A 19,357-nucleotide genomic window follows, 5' to 3' on the forward strand; every position below is an offset into this window, starting at 1 on the left:
CCAAGGTTCCCACTTTCCTTTTCCTCCTTGTTTGCCTCTGGGACAAACCTTACATTATCATTATTGATAAAAGACCTCATTGATCTTTGTCAACTTCAAATCATAAACACCACAAACAGCCTCTAGACCACCTTGAGGCGAGGGCTTGTTTTCTATCACATGATGCTGGATGGATGGATGGATGGATGGATGGATGGATGGATGGATGGATGGATGGATGGATGGATGGATGGATGGTAAGGTAGGCATAGTAAAAAAGGGCAGTAGGTTGGTAGATATATATCCCAGGGGGAAATTACTTACTTACATACATAATGACATACATACGTACATACATATGGAACGAGCAACTGAACTAAAATTTAATGCAAAATTATAATATGTAAGGAAAGTTGTGAAAGAACTTTTACTCAGTTTCTGACTGGTGGTATTCACTGACCTGACCAGTCACTCAGGCTGGTCTGGCCAAGCTAGGGGCTATAAGGATTTAGGCAGGGACTGGGAATTCACCTAATGCATGTGTGACCTGAATACCCTTGACACAAAGTATGAGACCAACCCAGCCAGTCACTCAAGCTGGACTGGCCAAGGGATGACATAGGAACGCTGGCCTGCCTCAGACAGAGGGGCTGCGACATTTGAGCAGGGACTGGGGATTCACCTAATGGATGGATGGATGGATGGATGGATGGATGGATGGATGGATGGATGGATGGATGGATGGATGGATGGATGGATGGTAAGGTAGGCATAGTAAAAAAGGGCAGTAGGTTGGTAGATATATATCCCAGGGGGAAATTACTTACTTACATACATAATGACATACATACGTACATACATATGGAACGAGCAACTGAACTAAAATTTAATGCAAAATTATAATATGTAAGGAAAGTTGTGAAAGAACTTTTACTCAGTTTCTGACTGGTGGTATTCACTGACCTGACCAGTCACTCAGGCTGGTCTGGTCTGGCCAAGCTAGGGGCTATAAGGATTTAGGCAGGGACTGGGAATTCACCTAATGCATGTGTGACCTGAATACCCTTGACACAAAGTATGAGACCAACCCAGCCAGTCACTCAAGCTGGACTGGCCAAGAGATGACATAGGAACGCTGGCCTGCCTCAAACAGAGGGGCTGCGACATTTGCGCAGGGACTAGGGATTCACCTAATGTATGAGTGACCTGAATGCCCACGGGACTGCAAGAACCAGCTGAACCTGTGCACCCTAGACGCTGTCCGGATCAGCTCAAGCACTATATTACTTATCCTACCATACTTTTTACAAGTCAGTGCTTGGCCTGCAAGTTTGGGAAAAAAGGGCTATGCGGCTGACCCGGCACTCTACCTTTTTTACTCAGTTAGGGAACATTCCAGTTTAGCCCTTGTTTTATGTGTACTCTCCACAGTCAATACAACTTCTTAGTACCATACTGTCATAGTCAGTGAGGTCAGTTATTAGCGTATATAAGACGACCCCGATTATAAGACGACCGCCTCTTTTTCAAGACTCAAGTTTGAAAAAAGACTTTTTGATCACCAAATTTATTTTTTATACAGAAAACAATTTCATCTGAAACAAATGATTATAACAATATATTTGAGAGAAAAAGCATATTATTTTGCCTCATTCAAATCATGCAAAAACTGTCTATCACATCTGAACATTTAAATATGTAAACGAAAGTGCAATCACATTTGTAAATGAATGGCTTCTTGTTTTTGAACTGTAACTAAACCACTATACTGTGATAAAACAACAGAATTGCAATAACTGCATTAACCATCAAAGTGAAGTCTAACTGTAGTCTTGAAACAAATCTGAATAAGGAAAAACATTGCAATAAAATAATGCAAACTGCTACCGCTATTGTTGGGGAGCCTGAGGACTGTAAAGGGGGTTGGCTCGGATGGTTATGCTCTTTTCACCCCCGGGTGTCGGTCAGAACACAGGAGGGAAGACGTGGTTCAGTTTTGATTGCTTTACTGAATTATTGGCAAAAAAAAAACAACAACCCATAAATGAAATACTCTCGGCAACACACCAAACATAAGTCATCGATCGAGACAATAAAATACATTTGCTGGCGACCGTTAGTCGCCGTGCCGCTGCGTAACGGCTACTCGTACGATGCGAGGCAAACTTAAAGGAACGCGTCGGAGCTGTCAATCAAACGGCGCGCACAAGAAGCAAACCGCGATCGGACAAACGGCACAACAGTGGGCAGTAGTAACAATGAAATGTACATACTCACTTTGTGTCAAAGACGCACACGATCACAGCAACATTCTCAGTCGATGCCATCAACCTTTAACTTACCGCTGCGCAAAAGTGAAAATGGGTATAATGTCTAGACCCCGAATATAAGACGACCCCCACTTTTTCAGTCTTATTTCAATGCAAAAAAACAGCGTCTTATATTCGGGCTAAAACGGTAATAATAATAATAATAATAATAATAATAATTGATGGTCCGCATTTACAGCAGTAAGTCGGATTCGTTCCCAGTGAGGGTTGGACTCCGCCAAGGCTGCCCTTTGTCACCGATTCTGTTCATAACTTTTATGGACAGAATGTCTCGGCGCAGCCGAGGCGTTGAGGGTGTCCGGTTTGGGGACCTCAGCATTGCGTCTCTGCTTTTTGCAGACGACGTGATGCTGTTGGCTTCTTCAAGCCGTGATATACAGCTCTCAGTGGTTCGCAGCCGAGTGTGAAGCGATCGGGATGAGGGTCCTCCAAATCCGAGTCCATGGTCCTCGGTCGGAAAAGGGTGGAATGCCCTCTCCGAATTGGGGATGAGATCCTGTCGCAAGTAAAGGAGTTCAAGTATCTTGGGGTCTTGTTCATGAGCGAGGGTAGGATGGAGCGTGAGATCGACAGGCGGATCGGAGCAGCGTCGGGTGTAATGTGGACTCTGTACAGGTCCGTCGTGGTGAAAAGAGAGCTCAGCCACAAAGCAAAGCTCTTAATTTACCGGTCGATCTGCGCTCCTACCCTCACCTATAGTCACGAGCTATGGGTTGTGACCGAAAGAACGAGATACAAGCGGCCGACATGAGTTTGCTTCGTAGGGTGTCCAGCCGAAAAATTTCACAAGCTCGTCGTCTGAGTGGAAGGAACTATTGGAGGTCGGCTGGTGAAGAGTTAGCTTTGCCACCGTGTCAAATAAGTATTTAGGATTGGTTTTATTAAGATTGATATTTTGCCCAAAAAAACATTTATCCATCCATCCATCCATCCATCCATCCATCTTCTTCCGCTTATCCGGGGTCGGGGCGCGGGGGCAGCAGCTTCAGGAGGGACTCCCAGACTTCCCTCTCCCCAGCCACTTCATCCAGCTCCTCCCGGGGGATCCCAAGGCGTTCCCAGGCCAGCCGAGAGACATAGTCTCTCCAGCGCGTCCTGGGTCGTCCCCGGGGTCTCCCACCGGTGGGACATGCCCGGAACACCTCCCCAGGGAGGCGTCCAGGAGGCATCCTGATGAGATGCCCGAGCCACCTCATCTGGCTCCTCTCAACGTGGAGGAGTAGCGACTCGACTCCGAGTCTCTCCCGGATGACCGAACTTCTCACCCTATCTCTCAGGGAGAGCCCGGACATCCTGCGGAGAAAACTAATTTCGGCCGCTTGTATCCGGGATCTCGTTCTTTCGGTCACGACCCATAGCTCGTGACCATAGGTGAGGGTAGGAGCGTAAATCGACCGGTAAATTGAGAGCTTTGCCTTTTGGCTCAGCTCTCTCTTTACCACAACGGACCGGTACAGAGTCCGCATTACTGCCGACGCTGCACCGATCGATCTCGCGCTCCATCCTCCCCTCACTCGTGAACAAGACCCCAAGATACTTAAACTCCTCCACTTGGGGCAGGATCTCATCCCCGATCCGGAGAGGGCATTCCACCCTTTTCCGATCGAGGACCATGGACTCGGATTTGGAGGTGCTGACCCTCATCCTGACCGCTTCCCACTCGGCTGCGAGCCGCTCCAGTGAGAGCTGGAGATCACGGCCTGAAGAAGCCAACAGCACCACGTCGTCTGCAAAAAGCAGAGACGCGATGCTGAAGTCCCCAAACCGGACCCCCTCAACGCCTCGGCTGCGCCTAGAAATTCTGTCCATAACAATTATGAACAGAATCGGTGACAAAGGGCAGCCTTGGCGGAGTCCAACCCTCACTGGGCACGAATCCGACTTACTGCCGGAAATGCGGACCAAACTCTGGCATCGGTGATACAGGGACCGAACCGCCCTTATCAGTTGGCTCGGTACCCCGTACTCCCAAAGCACCCCCCACAGAACCTCCCGAGGGGTCCTCTGAGGATGTCATCTGCTCTGCCCTCCACTCGGCCCTCACCCACCTGGAGGGGAGGGACTCGTATGTGAGGTTGCTGTTTGTGGACTTCAGTTCTGCCTTCAACACCATTGTGCCGCAGCGTCTCATCAGCAAACTTGACAAGCTGGGCCTCAGTACCTGCCTCTGCAACTGGCTACTGGACTTCCTCTGTCAGAGGCCACAGGTGGTACGTGTTGGCGACAAGATCTCCGCCAGCATCACGCTGAGCACAGGGGCCCCCCAAGGCTGCGTGCTCAGTCCGCTGCTCTTCACCCTCCTGACGCATGACTGCGCTGCCACCTGCAGCGGCAACCGCATAGTGAAGTTTGCTGACGACACGACTCTGGTGGGTCTCATCACCAAGGGAGACGAGACTCAATACAGGCTGGAGGTTGACCTTCTGACCGCGTGGTGCAGGGACAACAACCTCCTGCTGAACGTCGACAAGACCAAGGAGATTGTTGTTGACTTCCGGAAGGGTCATGCCCAACACCTGCCGCTGACCATCGACGGTGCTGTGGTGGAGAGAGTGAGCAGCGCCAGGTTCCTGGGGGTGCACATCAGTGAGGATCTCTCCTGGTCCACCAACACCGCATCGCTGGCGAAGAAGGCCCAGCGCCGCCTGTACTTCCTTCGGAAACTCAGGCGAGCGGGGGCTCCTCTGGCCGTCATGACTACTTTTTACCGCGGCACCATTGAGAGCGTCCTCTCCAGCTGTATTGCTGTCTGGGGTGGCAGCTGCACTGACTACGACTTGAAGGCCCTGCAGCGCATAGTGAAAACGGCTAGTAAGACTATTGGTGCTTCTCTCCCCTCCTTGAAGGACATTTACACCTCCCATCTCACCCGCAAGGCGACCAAGATTGTGAGTGATGTGAGTCACCCCGCTCACTCTTTGTTTGAACTTCTGCCCTCTGGGAGGCGGTACAGGAGCCTGCGCTCCCGCACCACCAGACTTTCCAACAGCTTCGTACTCCAGGCTGTCAGGATCCTGAACACGCTCCCCCTTTCAGCGTAGCGTCCTGTTCTTGCTGTCTGCTGTATGCACACTGGCTCGGTTTTGCCCCTCTTATTTAATGGGTTATTGGTCTATTATTTATTCATCGCTCATTTTATTTTATTTATTATTTATTATTTATGGTTTGTGCCTTCTTGTTTTTGTTTTGTGTCGCCTACTTGTATGTCTCGTCACCGTGGGATGGAGGAAACGGAATTTCGGTTTCTTTGTGTGTCTTGACATATGAAGGGATTGACAATAAAGCTGACTTTGACTTTGACTTTGACACGGTCGAACGCCTTCTCCAAGTCCACAAAACACATGTGGACTGGTTGGGCGAACTCCCATGCACCCTCGAGGATCCTGCTGAGGGTGAAGAGCTGGTCCACTGTTCCACGGCCAGGACGAAAGCCACACTGTTCCTCCTGAATCCGAGGTTCGACCTCCCGACGGACCCTCCTCTCCAGCACCCCTGAGTAGACCTTACCAGGAAGTAAGATGGCGGCGCGTGCACACGCTGCGGCCTCTCTCTGTCCCGAACGGTGTTTTGTTTTGTCGTTTAATGTGGGTTTGTCCGCCAGTTTTGTGTGTTCGTCTCGTCGTACCGGGTTGTGCTTCAAGTGCGGCGGGCTGGTTCTGCTCGACATCGGCGAAAGCGAGTTTTGTGGCGATCTGCACTTTGAAGCGGGGACATAAAAGGCGCTCGGTCTGCGCCGTCCTGGAGCGTCGCCGGACTCGCCTGCTATTCTTCCCCCGGTTGGGCGTCCGGGCCTGGCTGGCGGCCACCCCAGCTCGCCCGGCCGTGCCTTCCATTCTTCTGGCGGACGTTCGATCGCTGGACATCAACATGCCTGCTGAGTTCTGCGGACCGGACAGTGCGTAGCTGCTGTGCGTCTGGAGCGGATGGCGCGCTATCGGGCGGACCGGGCCATTGTACGAGGGGGAACATCGCGTGGAGGTGGACTGTGCGTCTACATCCGTGAAGAATGGTGCCGGGACTTTGTTGTGGGATGCCAGCACTGCTCGCCACTGGCGAGGTTTGTGATCTCCGGGCTGTTGGGGTCCTGAACTCTCTCCCCGTTGTTTTACTTGTGTGTTAATCGTGTGCTGTGTCTCGTCACCGTGGGATAGGGGGAACGGTATTTCGGTTTCTTTGTGTGTCCTAGCATGAAGGAATTGACAATAAAGCTGACTCTGACTCTGAGGAGTGTAATTCCCCTGTAATTGGAACACACCCTCCGGTCCCACTTCTTAAAGAGGGGAACCACCACCCCAGTCTGCCAATCCAGAGGCACTGTCCCCGATGTCCACGCAATGTTGTAGAGACGTGTCAGCCATGACCGCCCCACAACATCCAGAGCCCTTAAGAAATCCGGGCGGATCTCATCCACCCCCGGGGCCTTGCCACCGAGGAGTTTTTTAACTACCTCAGTGACTTCGACCCCAGAGATTGGAGAGTCCGCCTCAGAGTCCCCAGGCCCTGCTTCCACAATGGAAGGCGTGTAGGTGGAATTGAGGAGGTCTTCGAAGTATTCTCCCCACCGACACACGACGTCCCGAGTCGAGGTCAGCAGCACGCCATCTCCACTGTAAACAGTGTTGACGTTGCACTGCTTCCCCCTCCTGAGACGCCGGATGGTGGACCAGAATTTCCTCGAAGCCTTCCGGAAGTCATTCTCCATGGCTTCGCCAAACTCCTCCCACGCCCGGGTTTTTGCCTCAGCAACTGTCGAAGCCGCGTTCCGCTTGGCCACCCGGTACCTGTCGGCTGCCTCCGGAGTCCCGCAGGCCAAAACGGCCCGATAGGACTCCTTCTTCAGCTTGACGGCATCCCTTACCGCCGGTGTCCACCAGCGGGTTCGGGGATTGCCGCCACGACAGGCACCAACGACCTTACGGCCACAGCTCCGGTCGGCCGCCTCAACAATGGAGGCGCGGAACAAGGTCCACTCGGACTCAATGTCCCCCGCCTCCCCCGGGACGTGGGAAAAGCTCTGCCGGAGGTGGGAGTTGAAGCTCTTCCTGACAGGGGATTCTGCCAGACGTTCCCAGCAGACCCTCACAGAGCGTTTGGGTCTGCCAGGTCGGACCGGCATCTTCCCCCACCATCGGAGCCAACCCACCACCAGGTGGTGATCAGTTGACAGCTCCGCCCCTCTCTTCGCCCGAGTGTCCAAAACATGCGGCCGCAAATCCGATGACACGACTACAAAGTCGATCATCGAACTGCGGCCTAGGGTGTCCTGGTGCCAAGTGCACACATGGACACCCTTATGCTTGAACATGGTGTTCATTATAGAAAATCCGTGTCGAGCACAGAAGTCCAATAATAGAACACCGCTCGGGTTCAGATCGGGGGGGGCGTTCCTCCCAATCACGCCCTTCCAGGTCTCACTGTCATTGCCCACGTGAGCATTGAAGTCACCCAGTAGAACGATGGAGTCCCCAGAAAGAGCGCTCTCCAGCACTTCCTCCAGGGACCCCAAGAAGGGTGGGTACTCTGCGCTGCCGTTTGGTGCATAGACACAAACAACAGTCAGGACCTGTCCCCCCACCCGAAGGCGGAGGGAGGCTACCCTCTCGTTCACCGGAGTGAACCCCAATGTACAGGCGCCCAGCCGGGGGGCAATAAGTATACCCACACCTGCTCGACGCCTCTCACCGTGGGCAACTCCAGAGTGGAAGAGAGTCCAGCCCCTCTCGAGAGGGCTTGTACCGGAACCCAAACTGTGCGTGGAGGCAAGTCCGACTATATCTAGTTTTCTGCCTCGCACACCAGCTCGGGCTCCTTTCCAGCCAGAGAGGTGACATTCCATGTCCCAAGAGCCAGCTTCTGCAGCCGGGGATCAGACCGCCAAGGTCCCTGCCTTTGGCCGCCGCCCAGCTCACACTGCACCCGACCCCTTTGGCCCCTCCCACAGGTGGTGAGCCCATGGGAAGGGGGACCCACGTTTCCTTTTCGGGCTGTGCCCGGCCGGGCCCCATGGGCGAAGGCCCGGCCACCAGACGCTCGCCTTCGAGCCCCGCCTCCAGGCCTGGCTCCAGAGGGGGGCCCCGGTGACCCGCGTCCGGGCGAGGGAAAACGAGATCCATTTGTTTTTATCATCATAAGGGGCTAATGTGAGCCGTGCTTTGTCTGGCCCCTCACCTAGGACCCGTTTGCCATGGGTGACCCTACCAGAGGCATGAAGCCCCAGACAACATGGCTCCTAGGATCATAGGGGCACGCAAACCCCTCCACCACGATAAGGTGACGACTCACGGAGGGGAAAAATAAATAAATAAAAAATATTTACTTTTGCTAAAATACGCGAATCTTTGTATTTCAGGAGGCTGTCACGCATGCCTGATGGAAAGCCTCAAATTTGGTTCAACGCCATTTGCGCTCAAGCTTTCTACATAATTGCTTAAGTGTATGTTTCATCCATGAGCCACAAAGTGGGCTTTCTACAGCGGGTTTTCAGACGTAGTGGCGCTAAAGAGTCGATGGCATTTAACAGTGTTGCTTTGAATTCATTTGTAAGATTATCAATAGAGCCCATATATGCAGGAAATGTGGCGGTTGCCGCCGGCAGTAACTCAGAGAGCCCAGTCACAGTTAGGGAGTTAATATTATAGCTGCTATATTTTGATTGCGCTCCTGTCTTTGACAGAGAGCTAGAATTTCAAATTTTATGAGGTAGTGATCTGACATAACTGTAGTGTATGGCAGTACTGTTATATTTGACTATGCCAATCCTCGGCATAATACCAGATCTAAGGTATTTCCATTCTTATGCGTTAGAGCCTGTATGAAAAGTATGTGAAAGGTTTTTTTTTCTGTTCCCTCACAAAAGAATCGTAAAGAAGAATGAAGAAACGTTACTGGCTGTAAACACATACAATAAGGGCCAAACTGTAGTGTTCCCTAGGTGAGTAAACCGGGTAGACAGGTGGTTTAGCCGCATCACCTTTTGTTTTTTGTTTTTTAAACGAAAGGCCAAGCACTTAAAATTTCAGTGGCAGTCCTTGAGCTATGCCCTGGTTACACAAGCTCAGCTGGTTCTTTCAATCTCTTTGGGCCTTCACATCATTCAAACATTTTAGGTGAATCCCCAGTCCTTGCGCATGTGCAATAGTGCTTGACCTAATCGAGAAAGGACCTAGGTTGCACAGGTTCAGCTAGTTCTTGCAGTCGCCGTGGGCCTTCAGGACACTCATACATGATTAGGTGAATCCCCGGTCCTTGCTCAAATTTTGCAGCCCCTCTATTTGAGGCAGGCCGGCATTCCTATGTCATCCCTTGGCCAGTCCATCTTGAGTGACTGGCTGGGTTGGTCTGACACTGTGAGCAAGGGCTATTTTACCCAATGCTTATAATTAAGCTGAGCCTTCATATAGTATGGTTCCCTCTCTTCCAACCAACAGGAGTAGGTTTTCAATTACAAAATGTCTGTTGTTGAATGATATAGGGATGCAGACGAAACTTCAATTTATGTGCCAGCATGAGAATAGCGTGAGAACACCACAGCATAATGTAATTAAACATGCATCACACTTTCGATCGCAACTAATTATTTTGACGTGTAGATTGACCAAATACCGGGAATAGTAATAGTAGAAGAAAAAGCGGTGTCAATAAAACATCTCTCTGTCCTTTTCTGCCTCAAACATTATTAACGTTACCAGCATTATTTCACATATTTCTCCCATTTGCACTGTTACGTCGAGTTAGCACTTCCCAGTGAGCAGTGTTTTGTCCAGACCAGCTCAACGTTTTTCATGCCATCTCCTACAGCTTCCGGAGAGGCGAGGCAGAGCAGGTGAAGCGTTGCCACAGCGGGCCCTCACGCTGTCCAAATGCACTGTAAAATGTGGAGACTTTCAACTTCCAAGGATTACAGTCATTTAGAAAGTAGAAGACCATCGTCAACTAAATTTTGAAGAAGCTCCAGAAGAGAACTGGTTTGGCTCCTGAGGAACTCGGCCTGCCACAGGTGCTGTTCAGGTGGTTCTACACAACAGTCACTGAATCAGTCCAATGAAACATGTGTTGGTATTTCTGGGTCATCACTCTCCTGACTTAGTTCTTATCTCTCAGAGATGACCCATCATGTGGCAACTGTTTAGTTGGGGACATAATATGTAAATACATTATTTTTCATTGTTTTGCGGACGACACCCAATAAAATATGCTGTTAAAAGTGACAAATCTACAAGATTGGTATAATCGTTGTGGGCGTGCTGAAACCTGTCCCAGCAGTCATCAAGTTATATTTGACCAAATTCTCTCCATTCAAAAAGACATTGCGAACATCACCAGAACTGTTTTTTTCACCTTCGCTTTATTACTAAGATCCGTCCGATTCTTTCCAACCGCGATGCAGACATTTTTATACATGCGTTTGTTACATTGCACATTGATTACTGTAATGTTACTGTAATGCAGTGCTAAAAATTTACAGTTGGTAAAAAACGCTGCCGCTATTTTGCTCACATGGATGAGAAGGTTCAATCTTATTATCCCGATACTAGTTAATCTGCATTGGCTACCAGAACACTAAGATATGACTTCAAGGTTATTTTACTCACCAAGTCTATAATATTGTATGGTTTAGGGCAGGGGTCACCAACCTTTCTTAAACCGAGAGCTACTTCCTGGGTACTGATTAAGGCAAAGGGCTACCAGTTTGACACACACTTCTGAAATAGCCAATTTGCTCAATTTGGCTTTCACTGTGTTATTATTGTCATTTCCAGTTCACATGTAAGTGTGATTTTAACAAGAATAGCAAAAATACAGTCAAACCTTGGTTTTTGACCACAATCCGTTCCAGAAGGCAGTTCGAGAAACGAATCAGTCAAATTCCGAATCTATTTTTCCCATTACAAATTATGGGAAAATCTTTAATCCGTTTCAAGACAAAAAAAACCCCTGCCTTTTTCAAGCATTTTTTCATTTGCGCATGTTTGTCCGATCGCGCAACTGCAGCGCACCGCCGAACGCGAAACCGTAGCCCGTCGCCCACCGCGCTGGTCGCATTATTGTGACAGAGCCGTTGCTGAGATTTAGAAAATATTTATAAAGTCCTGATGTACGTTCCAAAATTTAAGTTGACCTAAGTGCGCAGGGAGCTTAATTTTGTCCGATCGCGCAACTGCAGCGCACCACCGAACGCGCAAAAGTAGCGGGTCGCCGACCGCGCAACTGCACCGCGCTGGTCGCATTACTGTGACAGAGCCGTCGCTAAAATTTAGAAAATATTTTTAAAGCCCTGATGTACTTTCCAAAATTTAAGTGGACCTCAGTGCGCAGGGAGCTTGATTTGGTCCGATCGCGCAACCGCAGTCCGTGTTTCATGTGTTTACAGTCAACAAAATTTCTATGTAGCACAAGGCGAGTTATTTGATATACTAACAGGAACCAACAGTGGAAAAGGATGCAGAAAAGACTAGAGTGATATGAGTGAGCAAGCTGGACTGAGGGTGAACAGGACAATTTGTTACTTGAATGATAATGTATTTCTACACAGGACGTTAATAATTTTTACTTGAATGATAAGGTATTTCTACACAGTCTGGAAAAAGGGATACAGTGTTTAATTTTTAGCTGTGATAAACCGGCAGATCAAAATCATCAGTATTGCCCAAGTAGAGTAGAACCCCTGAACTCGACATATTTAGATATTGATGTAAAATATCGGGAAATTAGATCAATTGCTTTTATTGAATACATTTGGTCGATGGAAACATAGCCAATGCTTGAAATAAGCAGGTTTGCATATCAGTCAAGTTTTCATTTTGCCTCTTGTATAAAATCTGAAAATCAAAAAGTCAAAGCCGAATAGGAAACACTACAGTTGATGGTAAGGAAGGATGGCCAAAGGGTAGGGGTATTTCACATTAAACCACAAGATGAGCATCATGACATGTAATCTTTGTAACACAAACCTTGTGCTCTGTGAATGGTGTGTATAGGAAGACGTGGAGGAAAACAATGTAAATTTTGCATAGCATAAATCAGGAGATTAATGATAATGTACTTTACTAACATGAGCCCTGCAGAGGGATAATCATCCGACTACCGTTGAATTTGTGACTAATTTACTACTTGGGCGGCAAGTGCAGAACATGCCGGAACCGTAGATACATTATACAGACGTGTTTGCACGTGTTGTGTCGACACCTGGTGCTATGTGACATACGGCAAACTGACTCCCGTTCCTCCCTGTTTGCCCTCTGGGCCATGCCGTACATTAACAAAACGGACAACATCTTGATCGACTTCAAATCAAAACCAACTGTGATGCAGTGATTCAATCGTACCTTTAAGACTTGGTTCAGAGTGCATCAGCCTCCTAGTCTCTGCTGTATTTACAGATTAGACCCACTCACCTCCTCCTAGTTCCCTCTGTACCCCTATATCAATCAACAAGAGATATTTTATTGTTGAAGCTCTAGTCCTGTTGGTTGGACGAGAGATATAGTACAGTTCCGCCAAGAAGCCCGCCATCACAGGTTTGAATGACTATAGACCCGTCGCACTGACATCTGTGGTCATGAAATCTTTCGAGAGGTTAGTGCTGAACCACCTGAACGGGCCCCCTGCTTGACCCCCTCCAGTTTGCCTACCGGGCAAACAGGTCAGTGGATGATGCGGTCAACATGGGACTGCACTACATCCTGCACCACCTGGACACCCCAGGAACGTACGCCAGGATCCTGTTCGTGGACTTCAGCTCGGCGTTCAACACCGTCGCTCCTGACATCCTCCAACAGAAGCTCATCCAGCTTGCGGTGCCTGCCTCCACCTGTCAGTGGATCACCAGCTTCCTGACCAACAGGAGACAGCGTGTGAGGCTGGGGGGCATCACATCTGACACCCGGACCACCAATACTGGAGCCCCTCAGGGGTGCGTCCTCTCCCCACTGCTCTTCTCTCTCTACACCAATGATTTCTCCTCAGGTGACTCTCCTGTGAAGCTCCTGAAGTATGCAGACGACACCACTCTCATCGGACTGATCCAGGACGGTGATGAGACTGCTTACAGACAGGAGGTGGAGCGGCTGGTCCACTGGTGCAGCCAAAACCATCTGGAGCTGAACCCGTTCAAGACCGTGGAGATGACAGTGGATTTCAGGCGAGACCCTTCACCACTTTTACCCCTCACTATCCGCAGTAATACTATTCTCTCCACAGACACCTTCAAGTTCCTGGGAACCACAATCTCTCGGGACCTGAAATGGACCGGCCACATAGACTCTGTCCGGAAGAAGGCCCAGCAGAGGCTGTACTTCCTGAGACAGCTCAAGAAGTTCAACCTGCCGCGAGAGCTTCTGAAGACCTTCTACACTGCCATCATCCAGTCTGTCCTCTGCACCTCCATCGCTGTCTGGTTTGGATCAGCCTGCAAACAAGACAAGCACAGACTGCAACGGACAATCAGGACTGCAGAAAAGATCATTGGAATCAACCTCCCATCTATCCAAGACTTGTACCTGTCCAGGACCAGGAAACGTGCAAGGAACATCTCTACGGACGGCGTTATAGAGCTCGGTACGCCAAAACCAGCAGACACAGAGACAGCTTCTTCCCCCAGGCTGTTGCTCTGATGAACTCACACCACTCATAGAGTCTCAGAGTCATTACTGTGCAATAACATCCTGCTCTTCACACCTTTGTGAATTTGTCTACACTGTTTTTGCCATTATTCACATGTCCTGAGTGTTGTTAGTCACCTAAATGTTGAACAGAGGGTGTGTTTTACCGAAGTCAAATTCCTTGTTTGGCACGCTCAAACATGGCGAATAAAAACTCTTGAATCTTGAATATCAAGCCTCAGCTTCATGATAAGCATGCCGGACAATGTCGATGTCGGCTCTTCCTATCATTGTGAAGCAGAATTCACCAAGCGTTGGATTGTTCACCCACTAATAGGGAACGTGAGCTGGGTTTAGACCGTCGTGAGACAGGTTAGTTTTACCCTACTGATAATGTGTCGTCGAATTTGCTACCTTACACAGAATAACCTTACACAGAATGTGAGACCAACCCAGCCAGTCACTCAAGCTGGACTGGCCAAGGTATGACATCGGCATGCTGGCCTGTTTTGAATAAAGGGGCTACAAAATTTGAGCAGTAACTGGGGATTCACCTAATGTATGAGTGACTTGAATGCCCACGGCAACGACAAGAACTAAACCTGAACTAAAGCTGAACCTGCGTAACCTAGGCCCTGTCCGGATTAGGTCATGCACTATTGCACAAGTGCAAGGGCTGGGGAGTCACCTAAAATGTTTGAGTGATGTGAAGGCCCAAAGAGATTGAAAGAACCAGCTGGGCCTGTGTAACCAGGGCACTGTCCCTAATAGCTCAAGGACTGCCACTGAAATTTTAAGTGCTTGGCCTTTAGTTTAAAAAAAAAAAAAGCACACAAAAGGCGATGCGGCCTAAACCACTTGTCGACCCTGTTTACTCGGCTAGGGAACACTACAGTTAGGCCCTTATTTTATGTTTACAGCCAGTAACATTTCTTCATTCTTCATACTTTGCACCAGCTCAGTGGCCTAGTGGTAGAGTGTCCGCCCTGAGACTGGAAGGTTGTGGGTTCAAACCCCGGCCGGGTCATACCAAAGACTATAAAAATGGGACCCATTGCCTCCCTGCTTGGCACTCAGCATTAAGGGTTGGAATTGGGGGGTTAGATCACCAACTGATTCCCGAGCGCGGCACCGCTGCTGCTCACTGCTCCCCTCTCCCCCAGGGGATGGATTAAAATCACATGGGGATGGGTTAAATGCAGAGGACAAATTTCACGACACCCAGGTGTGTGTGTGACGATCATTGGGACTTTAACTTTAACTTTAACTTTAACTTTTAACTTGAGTTTTTGTGTGGGAACAGAAACAAAACCCTTTCCCATACTTCCAAGTTGTGTTTTCAACAAATCATTCTTTATTTTAACTTATTCACCAAATTACCTTCACAGTGTAGCACCTGATCCTTCATTAGTTGTGGATACACATGTTCTGAGGATGTTCTACGTTTCTTTGCACAATACATACACACTCAAGACGGGAAATATGGATGGAGATATTGACAAACTAATTACATGCGTCCACACATTATTCCGCACCAATTGGTGCATACACGTTAGTAATTGAGTGCTGTGATTGTCACGTGCGGAATGGAGCTGAGCGACCCAATGCAGTTTGGACCAGGGTTTATTGAGGCAAAAGGGTGGTGGATGAGGATGAGGGGAACAAACAGGCAGGAAAAAGCAGGACGGAGACTATAGGGAAAGAGGGAGGCAAACTAACAGAACGTGGTGACAGAACTGTCTGACAGCGAGAGCAACAGAGTAACAGACTAACAGAACTAACAGTGCTGATTTACAGGGGTGGCAGCAGAGGGAAACTAGCAGATTAACCGAGCTGACCGACAGGGGTGGCAACTGGCAACAGACACAGACCAACAGACTAACCGAGCTGACTGACAGGGGTGGAAACAGAGACAGATTAACAGACTAACCGAGCTGTCACCATCTGCATGCGCTTTGTGAATTATACGCTCTCTGTGTTTTCCATGTTTACTCGTTAGCGCCACACAAAATCCTTTAGTGAATTCTGCCCTCGCCCTTGCTGCCAAAGAAAAGCAAACCAATAGGGTGAAAGAGGCATTGACGTTAAATTATTATCCATCCATCCATTTTCTATACCGCTTGTCCCCACAGGGATCGCAGGTGTGCTGGAGACTATTGAAGTGCCCAGAGAAAACCCACGCGGGCACAGGTAGAACATGTACACATCGCGAGGAGGGTCGGAGGTGGAATCGAACCGGTACCCTCCTAACTGTGAAGCTAACCAGTGTTCCACCGAGCCGCCATTATTATTATTATTATTATTATTAGTAGTAGTAGTAGTAGTAGTAGTAGTAGTATTAACAATGGCTTAACTTTTATGACATTCTGTAAAATCAATTTGATTTTTCTGGCATGTGAATTGTCGTTTGTCTTCCCAGCAATTGGATGAAAACCACTCCAGGGTGTGCCCCACCCTGCTGGCCCAAGATGGATGCACTTCATCATAACGATTTAGAATCAAATAATTCATGCCACTGTTAGTTTGATCCCATTTGACTTGGGGTCAAATTGATCATTTATCCATTCATCTTCTAAAAATATTGTCCTCATGAGGGTCAAGGGTGTGCTGGAGCCTTTCACGGAGGTCCATGGGCGGGTTAGGTGGTGTGCACTCTGAAGCCTAAACTGTCACAATAACACCTACAAAAATATTAAGGTGGTAAATTGGCCCATCATGCATGATTTTGGAATGTGGGAGGAAACCGGAGTATCTAGAGATAACCAAAAGGCAAATATGCAAAATTCACACAAGAAGCTGGAGTCAAAATCACTCTTTGCACCTCTGCTCTGTGAGTTAAATGTGCCAGTGCAACAGTGCACCAATCTGCCGCGTACATTATCATTATTACTTGAAGCAAACAACATTTTAATCAGTCGGCCTAATAAGATTGCAGCTGTGATCAAGTCTGTGTGTTCTTTGCCTTTCGTATCAATATTGATTCGTTTTGATTTTGTCGAATTTGTGCAAATAAAACCCACCTACGTTATTTTATTATTCTGAAAAGGTAATGGTATTGTGGGATACAGTCTTTTTTCTTATGAACATTTTGTTTCACTATGCACTATGAAAATGTAATTTATGTGAATATGTAACTAGTAATTGTACACGCATTTGCTCATTTGCTCTTTGCTTTAGTTTTGTCTGCAACCACGCAGTGAAAATCGCAATTGGCTTAACAGAATAAATGAATGAATAACTTTTGATTGCTTGAATAACTTTTTATTTCACATGATTACGCCTTTGTTTTGCAGAAATCAAGGGTTGTTTAATTTCACATGATTACTCCTTTGTTTTGCAGAAATCAAGGGGACATATGAAACGAACTTTATAATCGGAGCAGCCTCCATCCTTCTGGTCATCATTTTTACAGATGAACCCAGTCTCGGTATCCATTCTGCAGAGATGAAAGAATTTAGTACAACGAAAATCAGCAATAAAAGGAGCCACATCTATCAAACTGTGACAGTGATGACTGTCAATTGGCCTTAAATGCCATTTCAGTTCAGATGTCTTGTATTGTGTAGTAGTTTGTGTATGCATTGTGACAAGAAGATGTCACTTACCTACATAAATGTATGTATGTGCAGTGGATCTAGTACTTACACGGCAATGGTCTCCCCTGTTGAAGTATAAGGCTTTCCATCTACAGTTTGGACCTCAATGCCAAGTGGAAGATCGCAAATTTCACCTGGGTTTGCAGCAGAGATCATATCAAGCATCTCATAATCTCCACTCTCACCGGAGTAATCTTGATTATACCAAGGGGTCTTGCACACTGAAATGAATGAGCCCAAAAGAAGGGGATTAATAAAATATGCAATTGAGTGTAAACACGCACAGCCTTGTCCAAAAAAGTGTCTTTGCTCTTGCCCTTTTAACTGAAATCTACCTATGTTGATGCATTTTGGGTGTTGTAGCCATTTTGCCATTTGCTACTGACTAAAATAAATCGCTCAGGTAGTGACCAATCAACTTGAACACCAAATAACCATACTCAGATGGCCGTTATTGGCAATTACCAGAGCATTGAGCACTGGAGACGTCATTTTCAGTGGACAGTAAGTTGCAAAATGACTGCCTTGATATATATATATATAAAAAAGGGTGTGGAATTTGATAGTAAATTCACATTCCGCAAACGTGGTGCCACAGAAATGTTATTAAAACAAAAATTGAATTTTCCTCAAACTGCTTCTGGCAGGCTGAAATTAACTGTCATTTACTGGATTACCTTCAGGTCCGCAGAATTCAAGGGGGCACATGAAACGGATTTTGTAATCTGCACAACTGCCATTGTGTGTCTGGTTAGCGTTTTCACAAATAAATCCAGTGTTTGTGTCAGACCTGCTGGGACAACCGGCAGAAATTAGTCACTTTCACTGGAGGGCTATGTGGATGCAATCTCTATCAACAGCGCTAATTCAACTTGTACTTACACTTGAATCACATCGCCTGTTGAATCAACACTGTCTCCAGATGTAGTTGTAACCTCCATTCGGATTGGATGTTCACATATCTTCCCTGGATTTTCTTTTTGCAGGTCCGAAAGAGTTTCATAGTCTCCAGTACCAGAGGCGTCGTCTCGGTTAAACCATGGAGTCCAGCATTCTGGATCAACGACTTGGAGGATCGCACATATTTTTAGGTCACAGTGATCAGACATCAAATTGTCAAACATTTGTATTGACTTTTCCTCAACTGGAACCAATTTAGATTTTTATGACAAGATTGTAGTATTATACTGCAAACGACATTTGGGCAAATAAAAAGAAGCAACTCTACACAGAATACAGATATTTATATAACTTTAAGCAGGTTTCACTTGCACAATGGTTGCTATACCTTAAATTGGAGAAAATAAAAAGCATATGCAGGATAAAAAAATTGAGTCGCTTGCTTACCATCATTGCTGCCATGCACATGAACCCCTAGAAAATAAGTCCAAAAATATGTTCATTTTATTACATCTATTAAGATGACATGTCACAAAGCAGTATTGTGAAGATCAAGGTTGCGTTTCTTAAAAAAGATCATACCAGCATGCAGGAGCACAAGTGTCAGTCCCAACTGTGGGAGAACAGGCATTAGACACAGTGGACCAGGTTAAATCTCACACTGTTTCAATGGGCAATTACATAAGCTGGAAACAGGAGACGGCTTGCTCCCGTTCAGTGGAGACAGAGGGGCAGATAAAACTCATTGCAATGAAATTTTTGCTCTCCAGTTGCCGTTTGAATTAAGTATACGTTCATACATTACCCATTTTATCATCATTGGATGTGTCATTTCTACAGGAAGCTAGGACTTGTGGTAGATATCCTTTAGAACTGGGTAAACCGCTCTAGAAAACAAACCACACGACATACTTCACTGAGCAAACAGAATTAAAGATAGTGATTTGTTTAT

The 19,357-nt window shown here is 47.5% G+C and overlaps 1 protein-coding gene across 3 annotated transcripts in view; it reads right to left on the minus strand.

The window, feature by feature from the left end:
* LOC119132359 (cartilage intermediate layer protein 2-like) overlaps nucleotides 1-19,357 on the minus strand; it is a 67,807-nt gene that overhangs the window by 34,299 nt on the left and 14,151 nt on the right. The window contains exons 2-8 of one of the 3 annotated variants that reach the window (XM_037267544.1): nucleotides 19,211-19,261; nucleotides 18,988-19,018; nucleotides 18,853-18,879; nucleotides 18,388-18,571; nucleotides 18,183-18,295; nucleotides 17,555-17,726; nucleotides 17,155-17,345 (exon numbers count right to left, since the gene is read on the minus strand). The exons of 1 other annotated variant lie outside the window; for it this stretch is intronic. In XM_037267544.1, coding sequence (XP_037123439.1) covers nucleotides 17,231-17,345; nucleotides 17,555-17,726; nucleotides 18,183-18,295; nucleotides 18,388-18,571; nucleotides 18,853-18,879; nucleotides 18,988-19,018; nucleotides 19,211-19,237 — 669 coding nt within the window. In that variant the 5' untranslated portion in view covers nucleotides 19,238-19,261 and the 3' untranslated portion in view covers nucleotides 17,155-17,230. Of the gene's footprint in view, nucleotides 1-17,154; nucleotides 17,346-17,554; nucleotides 17,727-18,182; nucleotides 18,296-18,387; nucleotides 18,572-18,852; nucleotides 18,880-18,987; nucleotides 19,019-19,210; nucleotides 19,293-19,357 lie in introns of those variants that run through there. One more of the 3 variants, XM_037267543.1, reaches the window with a different exon arrangement.

Source organism: Syngnathus acus, chromosome 13 (assembly GCF_901709675.1).
Source record: "Syngnathus acus chromosome 13, fSynAcu1.2, whole genome shotgun sequence".
NCBI lineage: Eukaryota > Metazoa > Chordata > Actinopteri > Syngnathiformes > Syngnathidae > Syngnathus > Syngnathus acus.